Source organism: Phalacrocorax aristotelis, chromosome 4 (genome assembly GCF_949628215.1).
Source record: "Phalacrocorax aristotelis chromosome 4, bGulAri2.1, whole genome shotgun sequence".
Lineage (NCBI taxonomy): Eukaryota > Metazoa > Chordata > Aves > Suliformes > Phalacrocoracidae > Phalacrocorax > Phalacrocorax aristotelis.
The window spans coordinates 53,496,281-53,515,860 of NC_134279.1; the positions used below are offsets into that span (position 1 = coordinate 53,496,281).

The 19,580-nt window shown below is 44.1% G+C and overlaps 1 protein-coding gene across 1 annotated transcript in view; it reads left to right on the forward strand.

Annotated features, from left to right (window-relative positions):
* The first annotated feature begins 408 nt into the window (after positions 1-408).
* Positions 409-19,580, forward strand: part of KDR (kinase insert domain receptor) — a 32,025-nt gene continuing 12,853 nt past the window's right edge. Inside the window, exons 1-20 of the mRNA XM_075091463.1 lie at positions 409-649; positions 1,852-1,942; positions 2,448-2,644; positions 3,824-3,948; positions 4,262-4,430; positions 5,665-5,804; positions 6,079-6,247; positions 7,634-7,745; positions 7,839-8,002; positions 8,843-8,999; positions 10,131-10,251; positions 11,083-11,191; positions 11,970-12,314; positions 13,243-13,389; positions 13,542-13,673; positions 15,353-15,459; positions 15,875-16,010; positions 16,282-16,386; positions 17,597-17,710; positions 18,934-19,022. Coding sequence (XP_074947564.1) covers positions 598-649; positions 1,852-1,942; positions 2,448-2,644; positions 3,824-3,948; positions 4,262-4,430; positions 5,665-5,804; positions 6,079-6,247; positions 7,634-7,745; positions 7,839-8,002; positions 8,843-8,999; positions 10,131-10,251; positions 11,083-11,191; positions 11,970-12,314; positions 13,243-13,389; positions 13,542-13,673; positions 15,353-15,459; positions 15,875-16,010; positions 16,282-16,386; positions 17,597-17,710; positions 18,934-19,022 — 2,781 coding nt within the window. The 5' untranslated portion in view covers positions 409-597. The remainder of the gene's footprint in view (positions 650-1,851; positions 1,943-2,447; positions 2,645-3,823; positions 3,949-4,261; positions 4,431-5,664; positions 5,805-6,078; positions 6,248-7,633; positions 7,746-7,838; positions 8,003-8,842; positions 9,000-10,130; positions 10,252-11,082; positions 11,192-11,969; positions 12,315-13,242; positions 13,390-13,541; positions 13,674-15,352; positions 15,460-15,874; positions 16,011-16,281; positions 16,387-17,596; positions 17,711-18,933; positions 19,023-19,580) is intronic.

The window sequence follows — 19,580 nt, forward strand, 5'->3', positions numbered from 1 at the left end:
CCACGTTATGAACTCAGCACCGGTACCTCCAGACACTTCTAAGAGTAAGTAAGTAAGATGAATTCGCCGCCAGGTGGAAGATGGCTGTGCCTCACTGCATGTGCCCCATAGGGCTGGTCTTTGGGTTTTTTTCTGCTGAGGGGATTTTAAGAGACCCCAAGCACGCACAAGGAAGAGCCAGGCGACGCTGGAGCGCGGTGCTGACGGCCGCTCAGCCCGAGGCCCTCCTGCCGCTGGGCAGCGAGGAGACGGAGCTGCGGGGGGCCCGCTCCCAGCCTGAGCATCCCCGGGGCGGGGCCCGGGGCGGGTCCGCACGCGGTGGGCGGGGCATCGGCGACAAGCCCCGCCCCCGGGCACAAGAGGGGCGGTGCTGCTCGCCGGGGTCCCGCATCCCCGCCGTGCGGTGCGCCTCGGCTCGGTTCGGCTCGGCTCGGCTCGGCTCGGCTCGGCTCGGCGCGGCTCGGCTCGGCTCGGCTCGGCTCGGCGCGGCGCGGCGCGGCTCGGCTCGGCTCGGCTCGGCCCGGCCCGGCTGCCGCCCCGACGGCGCCGTCGGGCAGGGGATTCGCTTCGCGCCCCGCAGCGCCCGGCGGCCGCGGGATGGAGCTCGGTGCGGCGCGGCTGCTGGCGGTCCTGCTGTGCCTGGCTCCCGGTAAGACCTCGGGGAGCCCCGGGTGCCCCGGGTCCGGCCTGTCGGGGAGCCGCCGGGGTCGGTAGCCCCACGGGGTCCCGAGGAGAGCGGCCGCGGGGATGACCGGGGGCCGGGAGCCGCGCGGGTGCGGCTTTCCCGGGGGGGTTGCCAGGGCTGGTAGAGCGGGTGAGGCAGTGCGAGCCCCGGGGTGGGACAGGGCGCTCATTGCTGCACGCTCGCTGTCCTCTCCTCTCCTGTCCTCCTGCCATCTCCTCTCTGGGCGGCCGGTGCTGGCCCGTCGGAGAGGGCTTCCTGCCATGGCACGGTGTCCTGCTCGCTTGGCTCCAGCATCAGCTGTCATTTCCGAGAGCAAAATGTCCCGTCATCAGCGAAGAACCTGCTTGGGACGCCGGTGATTAAAGCACGGGGAAATACTAGGGAAATAGGGAAGGTCTCAGCCTGGTCTCGCTTTCTTGTTGCCCATCGTAGCTGGCCGAGCTGTCCCAGTCGGGGCTGCTGGCTCGCCCCGGTGAGATGGGATTCCCAACAGTAATGGGAGCAGCCAGAGTGGACTGAAAATCTCTCCCTGTGGTCCTTGCAGATATTCACAAGCTGGGCTGTTGCCTCAGAGCCAGCACTGGGATCGCAGCCTTCACAAGCGCGGGTGGCAACGCAACCCCTCGCGCGAGTGAAGTCTCGTAGAAATGGATTTTTGCCTAACTGCTTAGGAGGAATAAAATAAATTCATGGGCTCTCGAATTTGTGACAAACTGTGTAAAACAGTTTCTTTGCATAATTAATTGATCAGCAGCCTCGAAGAACATAAGTATATTCAATTTATTATAAGAAAATTTGGTAATCCCTTTCCCCAGGGAGTGAGATCATCAGATGAAGGTTCACTTCGTTTCAATGTTCCACATCCTCTTGTTAGACCTTGAAGTTGGCAACGCAAGAAAACAGGAACTCCACCCTGGCTAGCTGAATTGTAGTGCTCTGCAGCTAGCTCCTGACCATCTGCCTTTGCTTCCTGTTATGACAGAGTTTTTGAACTTTCTGGGATGTGTGAAAAGTCATTATTTACCCTTCACTGCTAAGTAGGTGATGTGAAAGTGTCCACTTAAAACATACTGCGTATCACTGTATATGAGGCTTTTCTGATTGAGTAACATTTACTGTGTTTATTGTATTGATCTGAGGGGTTTTATACATTTTTTTTTTTGCAGGTTTATTTATTTCTTTGGATCAGCCAACCCTTAGCATCCAAAAAGATGTCCTCACAATAACTGCAAATGATACTCTAAATATTACTTGCAGGTAAGGGCAAATCTGTCCAGCATTATTTTGATGGGCGTAATTTATGTAGTGAGTTTTCGAACAGAATCTCAGGTGATTCTGTCTCCCTCCAGTCATCGCTCCTGTTTCTCCCCAATTCCTTTGTGCCCCCACCTCACTTTTCCCTGGCAGAATGTAGAAATGATCTTAAAGGGTTGCAGAAGGGAGAGCTGGGGAGCACAGGATGCCTGGGAGGAGGAAGCATCATCCAGGTCCTCGTGGAGCCCACTGGGGAGCCGCGGTCTTGACTCTCCCTTTTGGATGCTGTGTCACTTAGATTCAGCAGAACGTAAATCTCAGGGAGCTTCCTTATAGGTATTAAAAATAGGTCAACTGTTGTGAATTTATCCTATGTGGCTTGATGCTTCATGTGACGGGATGAAGCCAGTTCCTCTCTATAACGACTAGCGGGGCTGGGGTTCGCCACCTTGGCATCAGTACTGGCACTCGTCACATGCTCACGCTCCTCTAATGTTTGCTTTCCCAGTGGTCAGAGACCACTGGAGTGGTCCTGGCCAAGCAACCACAGCAGTGTTGAGAAGCGTATCTCTGTGACAGACTGCAGCGATGGCCCCTACTGCAAGACACTTACTCTCCTCAGAGTCATTGGCAACGATACAGGGGACTACAGGTGCCTTTACAGGGACAACCAGGCAGCTACAACCATTTATGTCTATGTTCAAGGTAAGTGCTAACATAGTTCTTAGGTGACTTTGCCACTAGCCTCAAGAGAAAAAAGGGATATCAAGTATCTCAAAACAGTTTTGACATTAAAATTTCTTAATCCGAGAATTTTTGATCTGGTGAAGCCATTACTTTTCTTGTTTTCATGGAAGTAATTACATGCCAGCATGCTGGTAGCCATCAACAGAAAAGCCTTTTGACCTGTAATTTTGAACCACCTGTCATACGCAGCTCTTGGTCTGCTATTCTCCCCCACTCAGAACTTAGTGTACATATCTCCACTGATCTCTGAGCCTGTCCTCGTGAATGAAGGGCTGTTACTGACCTCAGCAGGAGTTTCATACGAGGAAGGATTACAGAGATTGTACATTTATAAAAAGCAACAGATCCGATCCCTTTTACAATTTGTACTATCTGATACCCCGAAAAAAAAACCCCAAACCCCAAAACATAAACTTCCATACCTTTGCTGACCGTAATGGTAAAATCTGTTTAGGCTTTAAGAGCGGAGTTTTCAAACTCAGGCTGTCAGTTTTGTTGGTGGGAACGCAGCTGAGCATCGCCGCCGCTGCAGAGCCTCCAGTTATACACTCAGCTTAAGTAAGCACATTCATTGAAGCATCTGCCTTTTTGCACTGAGGGCTTGATACCCATTTTCTGGTGCACCCTGTTTCCTTTTTATTGTTAACTTATAGTTACCATTTTGAAAAATGGAAATGGGATGTTATGACATACACGGGTTAGCTTGCTTTATAAGATCATGGACTTACTGGTTTGTTTTTTTTTTTGGTCTGACTTTGAAAACGATGCTGCCATTGGGGGAGCCAATGTGGCATGTCACTACTTTTAACTGATATTTCCTGTAATACATACACAAGGAAAGTCACGCTAGGGTAAATCAGATTTTTGTGAGCACAAAGACTGCAGTGCCAGGAAGCTATTCTCCAAAGTGTGTGCTGCTGCTGATAGCTGTTGGGGGAATAATGATATTGTAAAGCTAGGGAGGGGGTCTGTAAAAATATGTCCCCCCTATTTAGTCGCATCATTTAAGTGTTTACCACATAGAAAAGAATAAAACTGATTTGAGAATAAATAGACAGGGAAAGAACAAAATTGGAAAAATTTTCTCTGTAATCATGTGACAAATAATATCCACTTGCCAATTGAATATTCTTCTAGATTACAGATCTCCATTTGTGACTTCAGTTAGTGATCAGCTTGGCATTGTATACATCACTAAGAATAAAACTGTGGTAGTGCCGTGCCTTGGAACAGTATCAAATCTCAATGTATCTCTACATGCGGTAAGGAAAAACCTGTTGTTATAAAAGTTAGTTGAAGTCACTGTGACATAAATACATTGCCTGAAAAACAAATATGTTTCTTAAAAATGTCTTTCCATCCTTGGGAATTTTACAGCCTGTGATTACAAAGTGAGTGCTGTAACTGTACTCGTCCGTGATCCTGCACTCTCAAAGTGCACAGTGATGGCCTGTGAAAGGGAGATTACCCGAGCTAGGATGTTAAAACTTTGGTTATGGAAAATGTGGGACTTGAAAATTCAGGGTTGTTTGAGTTTTGAAATCTGACTATGTATTTTATCACTATTTCAAACAGAAATATCCAGAAAAGATATTTGTTCCTGATGGTAAATCAATTTCGTGGAATAATAAAAAAGGCTTCACTATACCTAGTCATTTAATCAACTATGCGGGCATGGTCTTCTGTGAAGCTAAAATAGATGATGAAAGCTATCAGTCTGTGATATACATAGTCGCAGTCGTAGGTAAGCCAAAGGCTTTTTTTTTTCCTCTGTATATCCAATGCTATTTTGCTTGCTATACAACATACTGAACGAATTATATTTGATTGGACTCTAGGTTATTCAATACTGACAATGCAACTAATGCAAAATGGATGTTGATATATATATTTCTTTTCTTTTAAATGCAATGTATTGTGTTCTTTCTGGTTGATTATTGGGATAAGTGCTTCTATTTTTAGTGATACATAGATGCCAGGGCTTTTCTTTTTTTTTTTCCTCCCTGACAATGCAAGCCTTTTTCCTAAAATCACTCTATTCTCTACTTGATTCACTTATCCAGGATCCAAGTCATAGTTGAAGGGAACTAGAGGCAGGCGTCCATCAGCAGCAGATGGGAGGGAATTGCTCTGAGGGGCTGCCATGGGAATGGGGGATCTGAGCGTCACACTAGGAGCAAAGTTGTCTTGTCTCCTTCAGACCTGACAGGGGTTTATGCTGTCCTGGTATATTTTGCCAGTTGTTCAGCAAAACCCAGAAATAACATGACGATTCTGTGGAGGCTCAAGCCTGAACTTGAAACTGCAGCTATTTCTTTTGACTCTGAGGACACAACGACCACTTCAAGTGGCCATGTGGCACCGAGACAGTCTTGTCTTGCTTCTTGGCAGGAAGGCATAGCAGCCCTCCACCCTTTACTCTGTGTAGCACGCTCTTGCTTATCCACCAAACTAATCAGTTTTCACTCTGATTTGGAGCAAAATTCAGAATTTCTGCAGAATTTCTGCATTCAGAATATTCTGGTTTGGAATGTTTAAAATATTTTATTTCACAAAGTAAACTTTGGACAACTTTACCATTGCCAGACTGTCATTCTTAATAAAGTTCCCACTTATTGCTGCGGTAGGGATGTATCTCCGTTAGTTTCAGGTCTCACAAGGGTAAGAAGGTGTCTAAGATAGTGGAGCTGTGTGGGTCACCATCTCCTGCCTGCTCCCGCTGCCGTGGGGTCTCTGATCAAGTGCATACGCGCTGCTGTGCCGTGTCTGACATGGCTCTCAGATGGGAAGTTCTCAGAGCAGGCACATCCCTTCCCTCCAGGCTCCTTTTTACGCCTGTCATCATGCTGCAATGGGGCATTGAGGGGCCTCTTTGTAGCTGGGGTTTTGGTGAATTCACCTGGGAAAATTGGCGTTGAGTGCTGTAAAGAAACCTCTTCTTACCCCCATGTTTTGTGTGTGCCTTTTTCTTCCTCTAGGATACCGAATTTATGACCTGACGATGAACCCACACTACCAAGTAGAGTTAGCAGTGGGAGAAAAACTTGTTCTCAATTGCACTGTAAGAACAGAGTTGAATGTAGGAATTGATTTTAAATGGGACTACCCTTCCATCAAGGTAAATCTCTAATAACTTAAAGATGCCAACATTGCAATGAAATTTGATTTAGTTATAATCATAGAATCATTAAGGGTGGAAAAGACCTTTAAGATCATCAAGTCCAACCATCAAATGTCATTCCCCTCTATAATATTTATAATATAATATCTTTATAATATTGAAAAGCAGGTGAGAATATGCAAAGAAATTGCTGGCATATACAGGTGTGCAAAGTGTGACAGGAGGAATAACAATAAAATTCCCAAATGCTTCTGTCTTTTATCTATTACAGGAAAAACGTGCAACCATAAGAGATTTAAAAACCACTGCAGGAGAAGTAAAGAAGTTTGTAAGCACTCTTACCATCGACAGCGTGTCCTTAAGTGACAAAGGTCGATATACTTGCGCAGCATCCAGTGGCCGTATGAACATGAAAAACAGCAGTTACTTCATTATCCATGGTATGGCGTCTTCCACTTCAGTTTTGTTGGTTACCTCATATTTGGGGTTGATTACTGAGGTGCAGAAGGCATCTCAGTGATGAATCAAATGACAGAAATGAACCACGCTGCAGCTACAGTGTTTCTCTTGCACTCACTATAGGATTATTTTTATACCACAAGCTTATCTAATGATAAGATTTTAAAGCATCCTGTATGTTACTGAAAGCTGTAGAATCCCATAGGAAAAAGAGCAGTAAAACAAACTGAGGTAAGCCCCTGGTCCTCCGCTGTGTTGACCTCCTCGAGGTCCCGTAAAGCTGAATTCATACAGATGACTTTGTATAAGGCTTGCCTGTTCTCAATCTGGGTGAACTTCCGCTAGATTCTGGTGGCTCTGTGGGATGAGAGTCTGGGTCGGCATGAATGAAGCTAGGAAGATAAAACTTTCAGCTTTTACATTATGAATAGATGAATCAAATGGAGTTTTGGCTGTAGGGAAAGGATGCAAAGGAAACAATGTCGGCTAAGTGCATAGATAAGTACGAGGCCACATCCTAGAGCCTTTTCTCAAGCCCCTCTTGGGCACAGCCCCAGTGGCTCCACTGGCTTACTTCTAGAAAAAAGTTGCCAGCATGAAAATGGCCCATTTTTAATCACTGGGTCAGACAAAAGGTTTTATATTTTCAAGGAGACTGGTTTTCCTGAGGTCTGATTTCAGGGGCCTGAATATTAATGGTTCATTTTTTTTTTAACATTCAAAATTATTAGGTGGCACAGTGATTCAAGATAGACTCAATTTTCTCCTGGGTTCTTTCCGTTTCTCTTCAGCAGCCAAAATCAGATCATGTTCTACAGTGAGAGTACCAGATGCTAAGTTGATACCATCCTAAATCTTAGCCAGTAGGCTAATAATGGCTGTTTTAGTCTGAATGCAAGTTTATAACTTGTTATAAGTAATGTAAATAATTTCAAAGTATTCTGTGACTGCAACAGTTCAGATACATACCTGAGAAGAGGCTGAAAGTATCTAACTTTATCACATTGTAGTTTTGAATACTATTATTTCCTGGAATGGGTAGATCAAGCCATTTTATGATATCTATTTATTTATATATGTATATATGCCTGAGATTTGGCGTGGCATCCTGAGAGCTGAGCCTTGTCCCTGCTTTCCAGAGCTCCCTTGTGGGGGAACTGGTCCATGCCTCTGTGCAAGGGAAAGAGTTGGGTTTTCACAGTGGGTCCAGAGCTCACCAGCTGTCTCCAGTTTGGAGCCAACTGTGCATTACCAGTGGTGTCCTGTCACTGGCCTCTGTTTGTCATCTGCTGTTAACTGCTAATCCAAATGGAAACCACTTATGCTTTTGTCCTTGTGGAAAGACAATTTTATATAATATTTTGCAGAAAGTCCTTTTATTCATCTGGAGAGAATGGAGAATGTGGTTGAGACAAGGTTAGGTGATACAGTCAAAATTCCCATAAAGTTTAAAGGATATCCTCCACCGGAGGCGAAATGGTAAGAATTGGGACACAACGTGTTTGAAAAACTGAGCTATTGTCAGCCAAGGTAAATCTCTAAAGTATTCAAAGCACTCTATATTTTCTTCAGGTATAAAAATGGAAAAGCCATCAATGCAAATCATACAATTAAACTGGGCTACACATTAGTGATCACTGAAACAACTGAAAAGGATGCTGGGAATTACACTGTTGTCCTTACAAACCCTACTAACAAGATGCAGAAGAGACATACGTTTACTCTGCTTGTGAATGGTAAGTGGCGTACAGGGGTACCTTTCTTTCACGTGTGGATGTGGTGCATTACCATCCTTAGGATTAAATTCATCCCAGAGCTGAGGATTTAAAGGGGGGGTGGTGGCCAGGAGGAGAGCACTTGAACCCGAGCCCTGAGAGGGCAGAGGTGGCCCTTCTCTCCTGGCTTCAGGATGTGCTGGTTGAGAGGCTGGAGGCTCCTAGTGGTGTTGTTGTTGTGATGATACTTTGTGTGTGTTTTTTGTTTTCTGTATATTATTTCTTTGCCTCTGCATCCTGCTCTTTTCCTGCCTTGCTTGCTGGCTGTGCTGCCAGAGTCCTCCCCCACCCCGCTCCATCCTGGCCTGTCCTGCCTCACCCATCCTTCCTGCCCCATGATGGCTGTCCCTCCTCTTCTGCCCTGCCTTGTGCAACCATCCTCCTCTTCCTTCTCCTCTTTCTCCTCCTCTCTGCTTGCCAGGAAACAGGCTAGCCCCCATGCTTTGAAGACAGCAGGTCTTGGAAAGGGCAGCGAGGCTACATGCAGTGGGATCACGGCTGGGGAATAATAGGCATTTAATGGTTGGGGATGGTGGTGGGAGTTTGAGGGCTGCATTTTAAACCAGGGAGTAATGAAGGGAGGTTTTACAGGAGATAGTAAACATTGTGTCTTGAGGGCCTGATCCTCAAGGTGTTGGGCAGGTTCACCTCTTCCTGACATGACCTTGTTCCTGCGAGGCGCTCTATGTTGCACGCGGATGTAGGGCACAGTGTGAATTAGTCACCGTAGCTCTAATGGGTGTGGGTGGTGCCACTGGGGAGCTGTTAGTGGGCTGTGTAACCTGCTGCTCTCTCCTCCAGTTCCCCCCCAGATCGGCGAGAATGCGCTGCTGGCCCCCGTTGACTCCTACAAGTACGGCTCGACACAAGCGCTCACTTGCACCGTCTATGCCGTCCCGCCGCCCGCCACCATCCTCTGGCACTGGCAGCTGGAGGAGGAGTGCACTTTCAGCCCTCAGTGAGTGCTAATCCCTTGCCATCTTCTGTGGCTTATCTTCTGTGGCTTATGTAGCTCTTGAGTGTTGTTTGGGTAGGATGGGGTTTTTTTTTTGTCTGCAGCCCTTGTCCAGGCTCATTACCGAGCGCAAACCCAATGGCCAATGAAGTAAAGATTGTTGTACTTAATAGGCAGATCATTGCAGGCAGGCTCTGCTGAGGTCATCATCGTCGGCAGTGAGTTGCAGAGGCAAGGGCCACCCGCAGCCAGGAGCCAGCAGAGCCTGCATGTTGCCATCACACCTTCTTAAAGGGCATCTTGGCTTGCGCGGGGTTTCAAACGCAGCTATCTGCATGCCCTCCCCTCAGATCTCCCTGTGGGATGCAGGCCTAAAGCTCCATCCCAAACAGAGGAAACTTGCTGTTTATGCTAATTACAGATCTTGGTGGTGGTTTTTCTTTTCTTATGCTCAAGTGCTGAGTGTGATGGTGCTCTTTATCTGTGTGAAAGTGTATCTTGGAGGAAATGCACTGATTGATGTTGGGGAATGATAGAGAGAGTGCCTGACTGAGATTCACGCAGCTTCCCTTATCTGGGCCTGCCATAAGACCAGATTTCCTTTAAAAAAAAAAAAAAAAAGGCCAGGAAAAAAAATAGCATTCTTCTTTCCTGTTGTTGTTTTTAAAATAATTTCCACTAGTTTCTTCCTTTGGTGCCTGGTTGCTTCCTACACAAAGGCTACTGTCCTCAAGAAATTCTTGTAGGGAGTTCAGTGATTTCTATGTCTCTCTGTCTTCCTTTGAACTAAATCAAATTGAATCATCCATTTATGAATGGAGGTCTGTTCCCAGAATAGCCGCTTCCCTCCAAGCATCCTGATTGAGCTGACACAGGCAGATTAATTAGGAAATTCACCTTTCAGTTTGGGGGTTCCTTATTTTACAGAGAACAAAGGACTCAGAAGGTTATAGGGTGCAATTTCATAGAAATGTTTCCAAGAAACATACTCTTCCCTCCCATATGTAGGCTGTGGCCAGTGATGCATCCGATTTATAGATAAATATCTGCATATTATAAAGAGGACACAAAACCACTCTCCTGAAGGGTGAATATTTGTCTTATCTAATGCATCTGTCTCTACTTATATCTCAGGAAAGTTCGCTCAGGAGCCAATCCGTATGCATGCAGGAAATGGAAAGTGATCTCAGAGAGAAAGGGTGGGAATCAGGTTGAAATTAAGCACCGAGTTGTTACTATTGCCGGGAAAACAAAGGTGAGCATATTTTGTCTTCTGGCGGTTGGGGATGATTAGCCCTGTTCAGCAGTCCACATATCTGGAAACACATCACTAGAGATGTTGACTCTTTTCAGGAAATGTTAAACTTGGGGCTCTACTTGCAGCTGGCCGTGCAAGCTTCTGCTGAAGCCAATAGGCCGGGGTAGACACTTTCAAGTCCTTCAGCACTGACCCAAAGTGAGTCTCCATTGAGGAACATAACTAAAGTAGGTTTCAGTGCTTATCTTTTAACAGGCTGGAGTTAGGTGAGCTAATCTTGCCAATTAACTGTAATAGGGAGAAGCTGGGGAGACTGAGGAGCAGAAAAAGTTGTGGGTGCAGCATTTATTAACACATACACCAAAGTCTGCCTTCTGGCAGGCTGCTTTTTCTTGTTCTCTGTTGCCTGATTGTTACAGACTTAAGGAAAAAAAATGTAAACATCAGGAGGGCACTGTGTTCCTGCTGTGTTCTGATTGGACATGAGAGGGAAATTTTTCACAGTGAGGACAGTCACCCATTGGAATAATCTCCCCAGGGAAGGGGTTGACTCGGCCACGTTGGAGACTTTCAAGAGTCATCTGGACAGGGTGCTGGGCCATCATGTCTAGACTGTGCTCTTCCTAGAAAGGTCGGACCAGATGATCCCTGAGGTCCCTTCCAACCTGGGATTCTGTGATTCTGTGTGTTCCATGGATTTGTGCTGTGGAGGGATTTTCAGTTGTGCAGATATCTGCAGAGCACTGTGCTGAGCTGTTCAGGCAGTCGGGCTCATGTACGTACTTTAGCACTGACACAGTATGAAATTGCTTGATTGCTCTTTTGTAGACTGTGAGCACCCTCGTGATTCAAGCAGCAAATGTATCTGCTTTGTATAGATGTATGGCTACAAACAGAGCTGGATCAAGTGAGAGAGTTATCTCCTTCCATGTGACCAGTAAGTATACCTTGTTGAGGACAGCCGTATTAAATTAATGTTATTTTGTCTGTTTTGCTAAGCATAGGTGCTTCAACATTGCTGTCTGATTCCTGTCCATTATAAAATCCTTTCATTCTTTAGGAATTAAGGTTTTCCTAATGTAGACTTTAAAGTCACCACCTGCCTTGAGCCAAGTGGTTAGTTCTACTGGCATCAGTGGAGTGGCAGTCCCATGAAAATGATGGAAAATGGGCATTGTTGTCCTGACAGTGATTGCTATTGGGTATTTGCAGTCACTTAAAAGAGCTACAAAGAAATTATGGTAGTGTCATAAAATGAGTGAAGATGTACTGTAAAAGCTAAGACTCACATTTTTAAAAACAGTGGCAAAGAGCTTCTGTCTTGGAAATCAGTCCCCATGTTCACATGCTGAAATAGTATTTTAACCCAAATCTAAAAATGAACTATAAGATAATACTAAGAATCATCTTAGGTTGCCAGAAGTTTCTACAGTAAAAGGAACTATATTCATTACACAGTTTCTTTGTGTATGCAGACTTGTGAACACACACCTGTATTCGTTACACTTCCTTTGATCCATTTTAAGTGTGTTGTTTGTAATGAGCTTGTACTCTTTACATAAATAATTGATTGATTTTTCAGTGTTTTGTTTCTTTATCTACAACTGGCCAAGACGAGGGTAAGGCTATATCTGTAAAATGGCTTTTTCAAGTTACTGTTGGCAACAAAATGTGCAACATAATAGGAATTTCTTTTATTTTTCTTTAACTTGCAGGGGGTCTTGAAATTAATCTCCAGCCTCAGAATCAGCTCACAGAGAAGGATAACATGTCTTTGCAATGTACAGCAGACAAATTCACCTTTGAGAAGCTATCGTGGTACAAACTCAGCGCTCACGCTTCGCCGACTCCCTTTGGAGGGCTGCCCATGCCCGTTTGCAAGAACCTCAATGCTCTCCAGAGGCTGAATGCAACAATTTCAAATATCAATGGTGAAAATGTCACCTTAGAGCTCATCCTCCGTAACATCTCCCTCCAGGATGGAGGAGACTATGTTTGCATTGCTCAGGACAAAAAGGCTAAAACACAGCACTGTCTGGTGAAGCATCTCACTGTTCAAGGTACAGATCTCTTACTGTGAGCAAAAATGGGTGGTTGGGTATGAAAATAACTACAGTAGTGACAGGTTTTGGTATCTTCAGGCCTCGCATGTGTTGACTTAATGGTGCGCTCAGTTTGTTAAATAGATTTGGACCATTTGTTGTAAGATGCAGGCCTGGGGCTTGTCCAGGCAGCAGGGACTTACTATTTCATCAGTGCCAGTGAGGAAATGCTGACTGAGCCACTGTGCTATGCAAGGAGATGAATTTGGCTTTTGCACAAATAGTGGCATGTGTTTGGTTTATTGAGCTTCTCAGTTATACTTTTCAAAACATGTTTTTCCCTCTAGCTGTATATGCATGGTGTATTCATAGGATTAATGCTACTGCTTTGTGTCACTGACTCTGGAGTTTGAAGCAGTGTCTATAATTTAGAACTGTCATGAAGTGATGCTGGTATTCAGGTGCAAGCAGTGCAAGCTGATAATCAGCTTTTCACATAAATAGTGATGACTTTTCTTTGGGACCTAGATGTCTAGGCTGATAGGCAGATTCAGGAAAATATCTGTGGATGTTCATGGGCTGTCCTGAATGGACGTTTGATGTACCAGCAGTATTGGGCTTCTAGTAGTGACCCTGGAAATATAAACGTGAGGGAAACAATTTCTCACCTATTCCCTCTTCCCTCAGCAGCCTGAGCAGTTACAAATTAAACCATCTAAAGCAGGTTACATCAATACTGTTAAAATTTTCTTGGTTATTATAATTTTTTTATGTATTAACTAATCTAAACCATGATCTTAACATGAATGCTCTGCTGTTGGTGTTAAAGAAGGATTTGAGACTTTGTTACTGGGCCAACCATGTAGAGTGTCGTTAAGTGCTATTACTGCTAAAATGGATGTTTTCTTTAATGGTCAGTAATTTTGCCATGTTTTCAAACCAACAGAGCCCATGGCACCCACACTCATAGGAAATCTGGAAAATCAGACAACAAACATCGGTGAAACCATAGAAGTGTCATGCACAGCAAATGGTATTCCTCCTCCAAACATCATGTGGTTTAAAAATAACGAAACCCTTGTTGAAGATTCAGGTGAGGATTGCACGTTTGCTATAATTTTCTGTCATTTAAGGGCTTTCTTTCATGGGACTCCCTGCTGATTTTCACCATGAAAAGTTTCATTTTGAATTTTTAAAACAAAGTGGCATAAAAAAAGAAGAACTAAGAATCATGACTTTTTCCAGGTATTGTTCTGAAAGATGGAAACAAGACACTAACCATACGTCGGGTGAGGAAAGAAGATGGAGGGCTGTATACCTGTCTTGCCTGCAATGTCCTTGGATGCAGAAAAGCAGTGGCTTTTTTTTCAGTGGAAGGTTAGTGTTAGCTTCTTCCCCGAAGAAAGCGTGTACATAAAATCTCTATAATCACTAAAAGGAAAATCTACTGGCTATCCTGATCAGAGATCTCAAAGTACACCATGAGATTTGTGAAAAGTTCTGACCATTCCTATCAAGCTCAAATTGGCTGCTGTCATAGCCACCGTAATCCCAGCTGTTGAGGCTGATGCTTTCTTCTCCACAACTGTTTAGTACTTTTCAACCAAAGCTGAATCCTTCTTACTTGTGGTTGCAAAGAAAACTCTGCTAGTCTGTATTACGTGCAAACCTATACAACAGAACCTACCCAAACCTGAAGGTATCCTGGGGCATCTCTATTGTCTTGGTAACATAATTGTCTTACTGTGTTTTTTAACAATTGCAACTTTTTAATCTACTTCATTGCTGTCACAGCATCTAAGAAAAACAGAGTGAAGACTTTGTGCAGTCTGTTGTGATTGCCATCCCATTTCAGTGATAGGAACAGGTAGCGGTTTTGGGTGAGGGGACTCCAGCCGTAGTCCACCAAGCTCTGAAAGTAGCGTTTGTGAGACCCATCTCTCACTTGTTCCAGTCCTATTGTGACACATCAAAATGCAATTCTCAATAATAACGATAAATCCTAGCAAGAGGTTAGTCTGGAGTCTGAATAGCTAGAATCATGATGGACCTTTCACCAGGAGTTTCAATGAGAAGCCTCAAACTAAAAGCTCCTTGCCCTTCATGTTAGTACATTTGCAAAATTTAGTCACTGCTTCCTTCACAAACCTCTGTCTTCTAAGTCAGGGTGATTGTCCGATCTGTTCCACTAAGGTAATTAAAGCAGTATCCTGTTGTTCTTATAGGTCCCATTAGGATATTAAGATGTTGGGCAATATGTTTACACGGGGTGGGAAATATCTGCAGCTGACATCAATGTAGATTTCAGCTGATGTGGTAAATATGACTGGGGCATGTCTGTAAAAGCTGGAAATCTGTGTAGGACATACGGTTTCACTCCAAGAAATTTATACTTCAGCTCATTGGGGTCATGCAATGGAGTGTGCTACTGTGTAGCAAAATCTGTATGGTGTGACGGATGAAATGCAGGAGCATGATGTGGTGAACGGGAGCTGAAGAGGAGAGCTGCTCCTGTGCATTAATAGATGTTCAAGTGGTATCTGCTGGAGACTATTTTACTGGAAAATGGGATGTTGTAAATAAGACTTTATTTTCATGTGCTCTTGTAGAACTGCGTTTTTTCATGCCCCAGCTGAAGCATGTAAAGAGACCAGAGAGAGGTTGTTCTGTGGGTTATTCTCACAGCACTTTATTTACTGTATGATCGGGATTTTTTGTTTCTGGAGAACGAGTCATTCATTTTCAGTATTCTAAAACAGTTATTGCTTTTTAAAATGTGAGATTTTATTTTTTTATGTTTGCCAAGGATCCAGACACTGTCCTTGGAACAAGACAGATGCTAAGAAATTGGGTGGTGTGTAAAACAGCACGAAACTAAGCGTAATATTTCAACATAAAAACCCAAGCGTTTTGTTTTGTTTTGCTTTCATTTCCTTGTTCCATGTTGCACTTTTAAAACGAACCTTCAGAACAAGACATCCATTCTCTACTTTAATGAATGAACAAAACCAATGTGCTTCCAACTATCACTCAGATATTCGCTTATTTCTTCCCAGGCGCTGAAGAGAAAACAAATCTGGAGCTCATTATCCTCGTTGGCACTGCAGTGATTGCCATGTTCTTCTGGTTGCTTCTTGTAATCATCCTCCGGACCGTTAAGCGGGTAATGAAAAAAATTCTTGTAACTGTCCTATCAGCACTGGTCTTGCATGACAAATGAGAGCTGACTTGAGGCCTTTTTTGTTGTTTCTTTCCATTGTTCTTAAATCAACAGACACATTTTTTCTCCCCATGCCATAACATTCTTGCCTGGAACTGGGGTCACAGAAATTTAGTTTTAATTGAACAGGCCCTCACAAGAGAAAAAAAATGTTTCAGCTGGTTTTGTTTATTAAATAATTAAAGAAAAAAGTGCAAGTAACTAATGATGATCACACTCATGATGACATGGTGTAGGGAGATGGTAGCCTGGCATTTCTGGGAAATAGTGGAGCGCTGCAAAGTGAGAAAATGGCACTTTGCCTGCACATCGTCAGCAAAAAAAAATCTGTGTAACTACAGCTAATACCATTTTCCAGGCCAACGGAGGGGACATGAAGACTGGCTACTTGTCAATCATCATGGATCCTGATGAAGTCCCTATAGATGAGCACTGTGAACGGCTCCCATATGATGCCAGCAAGTGGGAGTTTCCCAGAGACCGGCTAAAGCTAGGTATGTTTTCACTGCACAAGCCATTTAGTGGTACTGCAGCCAGCCCTGTGCTGGGGAGCGCTTCAGGTCCTGGCTTGCCATGGGCCTGCCCTGATACAGGAGCCCCGAGTGGGCTCTGTGGTCCCATAGGACATAACACATTCTCTCCCCGTTATCAGCCCTCTGATAATTTCTGATACATAAATTCAGTTTAGAGTTGCTGTTTATTCCGCATCTTTTGCCCACTGTGCCAGGCAAAAAAATTGGAGTATGTTCATCTTCTCACTTCAAGGTAAACCTCTTGGGCGTGGAGCTTTTGGCCAAGTCATAGAAGCGGACGCATTTGGGATTGACAAAACTGCTACCTGCAAAACAGTGGCAGTCAAAATGCTTAAAGGTAAAAATGATGACTAAAACTTCACCTTGAATACACAATATAGGGATAATTGCCGATAATAAAACCAGTAGATAGAAAAATATTAAAATGTTTCTACCAATGGCGTATACAAGTTTAGCTTAACAGTTGGTATCATGGAGCAATGATTAGAGAAAGTACATGCCTTTGCCTCACCAATAACTGGAGCAATGCAAGTGTGGTTTCTTAGCCATTGCGTTATAGATCTACTGAGGTTCAGAATAAAAACTTGCTCCTGCAAGCAATTTGCTTGTGTCCATTTTTGCCTTGTGCAGCCTCATAGGGAGCTTTCTGCAAGTCTCAGACAATGGCTTAGGCACGCTCCAAAACGAGTAATAAATTTGAACAGCTTTCTCCTCCCTTTAAATCGTATTATAGTGCTTTGCATTCACCACAGGAAACCCCAGACACGCTGTTGCTGAGAAGGATGTAGCTGGGGCAGCAAAATGGGGCTCCCAGTAGCCAAGGGCTGTATCCCACACTGTGGTGTACTGGGGGAAGGGTGGGAAAGCCAGGGGATTTCTGACAGTGCAGTGTGAGCAGTCGCAAGCACAGGCAAGACCTGCTGCAGACTCATTGGAATGGGATGAGCACGCAGTAATGACAATAAAAGTTAGAAAGCCCTGTCCCTCCAGCTTCCTGGTGCTCAGGTAGCCTGCAGAGAGCTGCCTCCTCCACCCCTCTCTTCCCACTGCTTCAGCTCCTTCCTCTTCCCATTCTGTCCCTGTGGGATGAGGACACCAGCCATGTCTCCAGACTTTTGGTGAGGATGCAGGGTCAGGCATATATGGCCCTGGCCCTATCTCCCCCAGTGCATGGACCCATGGGATGCTTAGTGTGGACCCCAGCAAAGGCTGTGGGACAATGTTTCTAGATCTTCTTGGCTGGGAGGGTCAAATGGCAGAGTGCAAACTGCTCAAAAGGTCTGTAGGAAAAAAGATGCTTGCTAATCCGGATTGTTTGTGTCCCTGTTCTGATGCACAGCGCTAGGCAAACTTTGGAAAATGTTTAAAAGCAGAGTGAAACTGACCCTGCCTAGCTTTCATCAGTGTCCTGCAGCGTAGCTGATCCAGGCTACCAAACAACAAGACTTCTCACTAGATGGGCTGGAAAAATAACAGAAGAGAATACAGAGGAGGGGAAAACCTTTCTCTCTGTGATGCTCCTGATGTGTGTTGTTTTACTTCTGCAGAGGGTGCAACCCATAGCGAGCACAGAGCGCTTATGTCAGAGCTGAAGATCCTCATTCATATTGGCCACCATCTCAATGTTGTCAATTTACTTGGAGCCTGCACAAAGCCAGGAGGTGAGTGACTTCTCAGTGGGTGGAAAGGTCCTAATGAAAACCTTATTTCTGCCATTTCTGCTGCATAGAAAACTGAGGTTTAAAATTAAGTTCTGGAAGAAATTGTCATCTTTTTTAAAAAAAAAATTCTGATAAGAGTGAGCAGGTCCAGAGGTAGAATAAGGGCTCAGAAGCCCCGAGTTCTACATGCAGCTCCATCCCTTAGTTGTTCTATTGCTGCTTTTGTGTACCTCAGGTCCACTTTTATAGTGGACACCCCATGTGTAACAGACTTTGGATCTGAGTCTAGTACCAGATTTAACAAGTAGGTCTTATTCTTGTCATGGCTACAGTGCAATTGCAAACTGTGACTTCCCTCCCTGGCTTTGGATGGGCTGTGGGTGCCTCTGTGTGTGTGTAGGAGGGGAGATGATAGCAATTTGGAGTTTGGCTCTCTGGGTCGATGAACCTATTTTGCTTTATAACTGGGGACAGATGTTTAGTTTAACAAATCCAGCACTGCACGCTAATTTGGAAGAAATTCAGTGTAAAGTAACTTAGTAATAAGTTTTCAGGGAAGCTGACTTGTTGGCTTACTGTGGGATCAGAATTTAATTTGTAAAGTTCCATGACAGAAGTGCAGTAGTTGAAGGAAACATAATCCATAAATATTTCTTTACTTGTTTATTCCATAATAAAATAGTCATAGCCAGTACCTGGAACCTAGGATGGAAATTTATCATTGTAGCATATGCCTATATGAAGCAATTTGAGCATGAAATACCACATTTTGGACTGTATATTAAGGCATCTATGTCTAAAACCAAGATTCCTGTTTCAAGTTTTCAGGACTTAAACTGCCCGCACAAAAATGTGTGGATAATTATATGTCTAACTTTACTGTAGATGAATGGTTGGTTACACTGAAGTTTGTTCAAATACGTATGTTGCATCCTTACGATGTCAATTAGCATAGGCAGCACAGCACTATACATTTTCACATATTAAATTAGGCCTGTGATTTTCAAAAGCATGTGCTCTCTTTTACTTCCTTATACAGCAGAAAAGTAATAATTTCCCTGCTTCGATTAGATTTTATTATTATTAATATTACTGGTATTTTTAAAAACCTCTGGGTAGTAGAATGCTTTTTGAAATGTATGTATTTTTAGCCAGAGATTATGCCGTGAGATAAGGCAGGATATAAATGATTTTTCTAAGGAATTGCTGTATCTGTTATACAGGCCCACTCATGGTGATAGTGGAATATTGCAAGTTTGGAAATCTGTCAGCTTACCTACGGAGCAAGAGGAGTGAATTTGTCCCATACAAGGTAAGGAGTCAAGGTTAACAGTATAATGTTTGGTTTGGTGGGCTTTTTCCACACACGATGTTTCTGTTTCTAGTGCAAACTGTAGGGGCAATCCTTTGGGACACTGAATATCTAGTACTTCCCATGGGAATGAGAGATGGCAAAGACATCAGAGGTCATCTAGTCTTTCCCCTAGCCCTTGCAATGTAGCTCTTTTGTTATTGTTAGCTTAAAATGTGCAAAGGAACTGGGCTTCCACTATTTCCCTTGGCAGGTTATTCTACACTTGGCCGTATCTGTCAGGAAGTTTTTTCTGATTATCAGCCTGAATTTTTTCCTTTCTTAGTTAAGCTCCAGACCGCCTTAAATAACTGCACTCCCTGCTTATTGTGTATATCTATCAGATACCCGTAGGTATCTTCTGTCATGTGATTATCCTTTCTGCTATGCGTTTGGCTCATTGCTGAACCAGGCTATAATATCTTTTTTGCTGTTAATAATTTTGTGTAAGTGATGTATCTCATGAGTTTACATTCAACCTTTTGCCTCCCAAGTCCTTTGCAGAGGCGAGTTCCTATC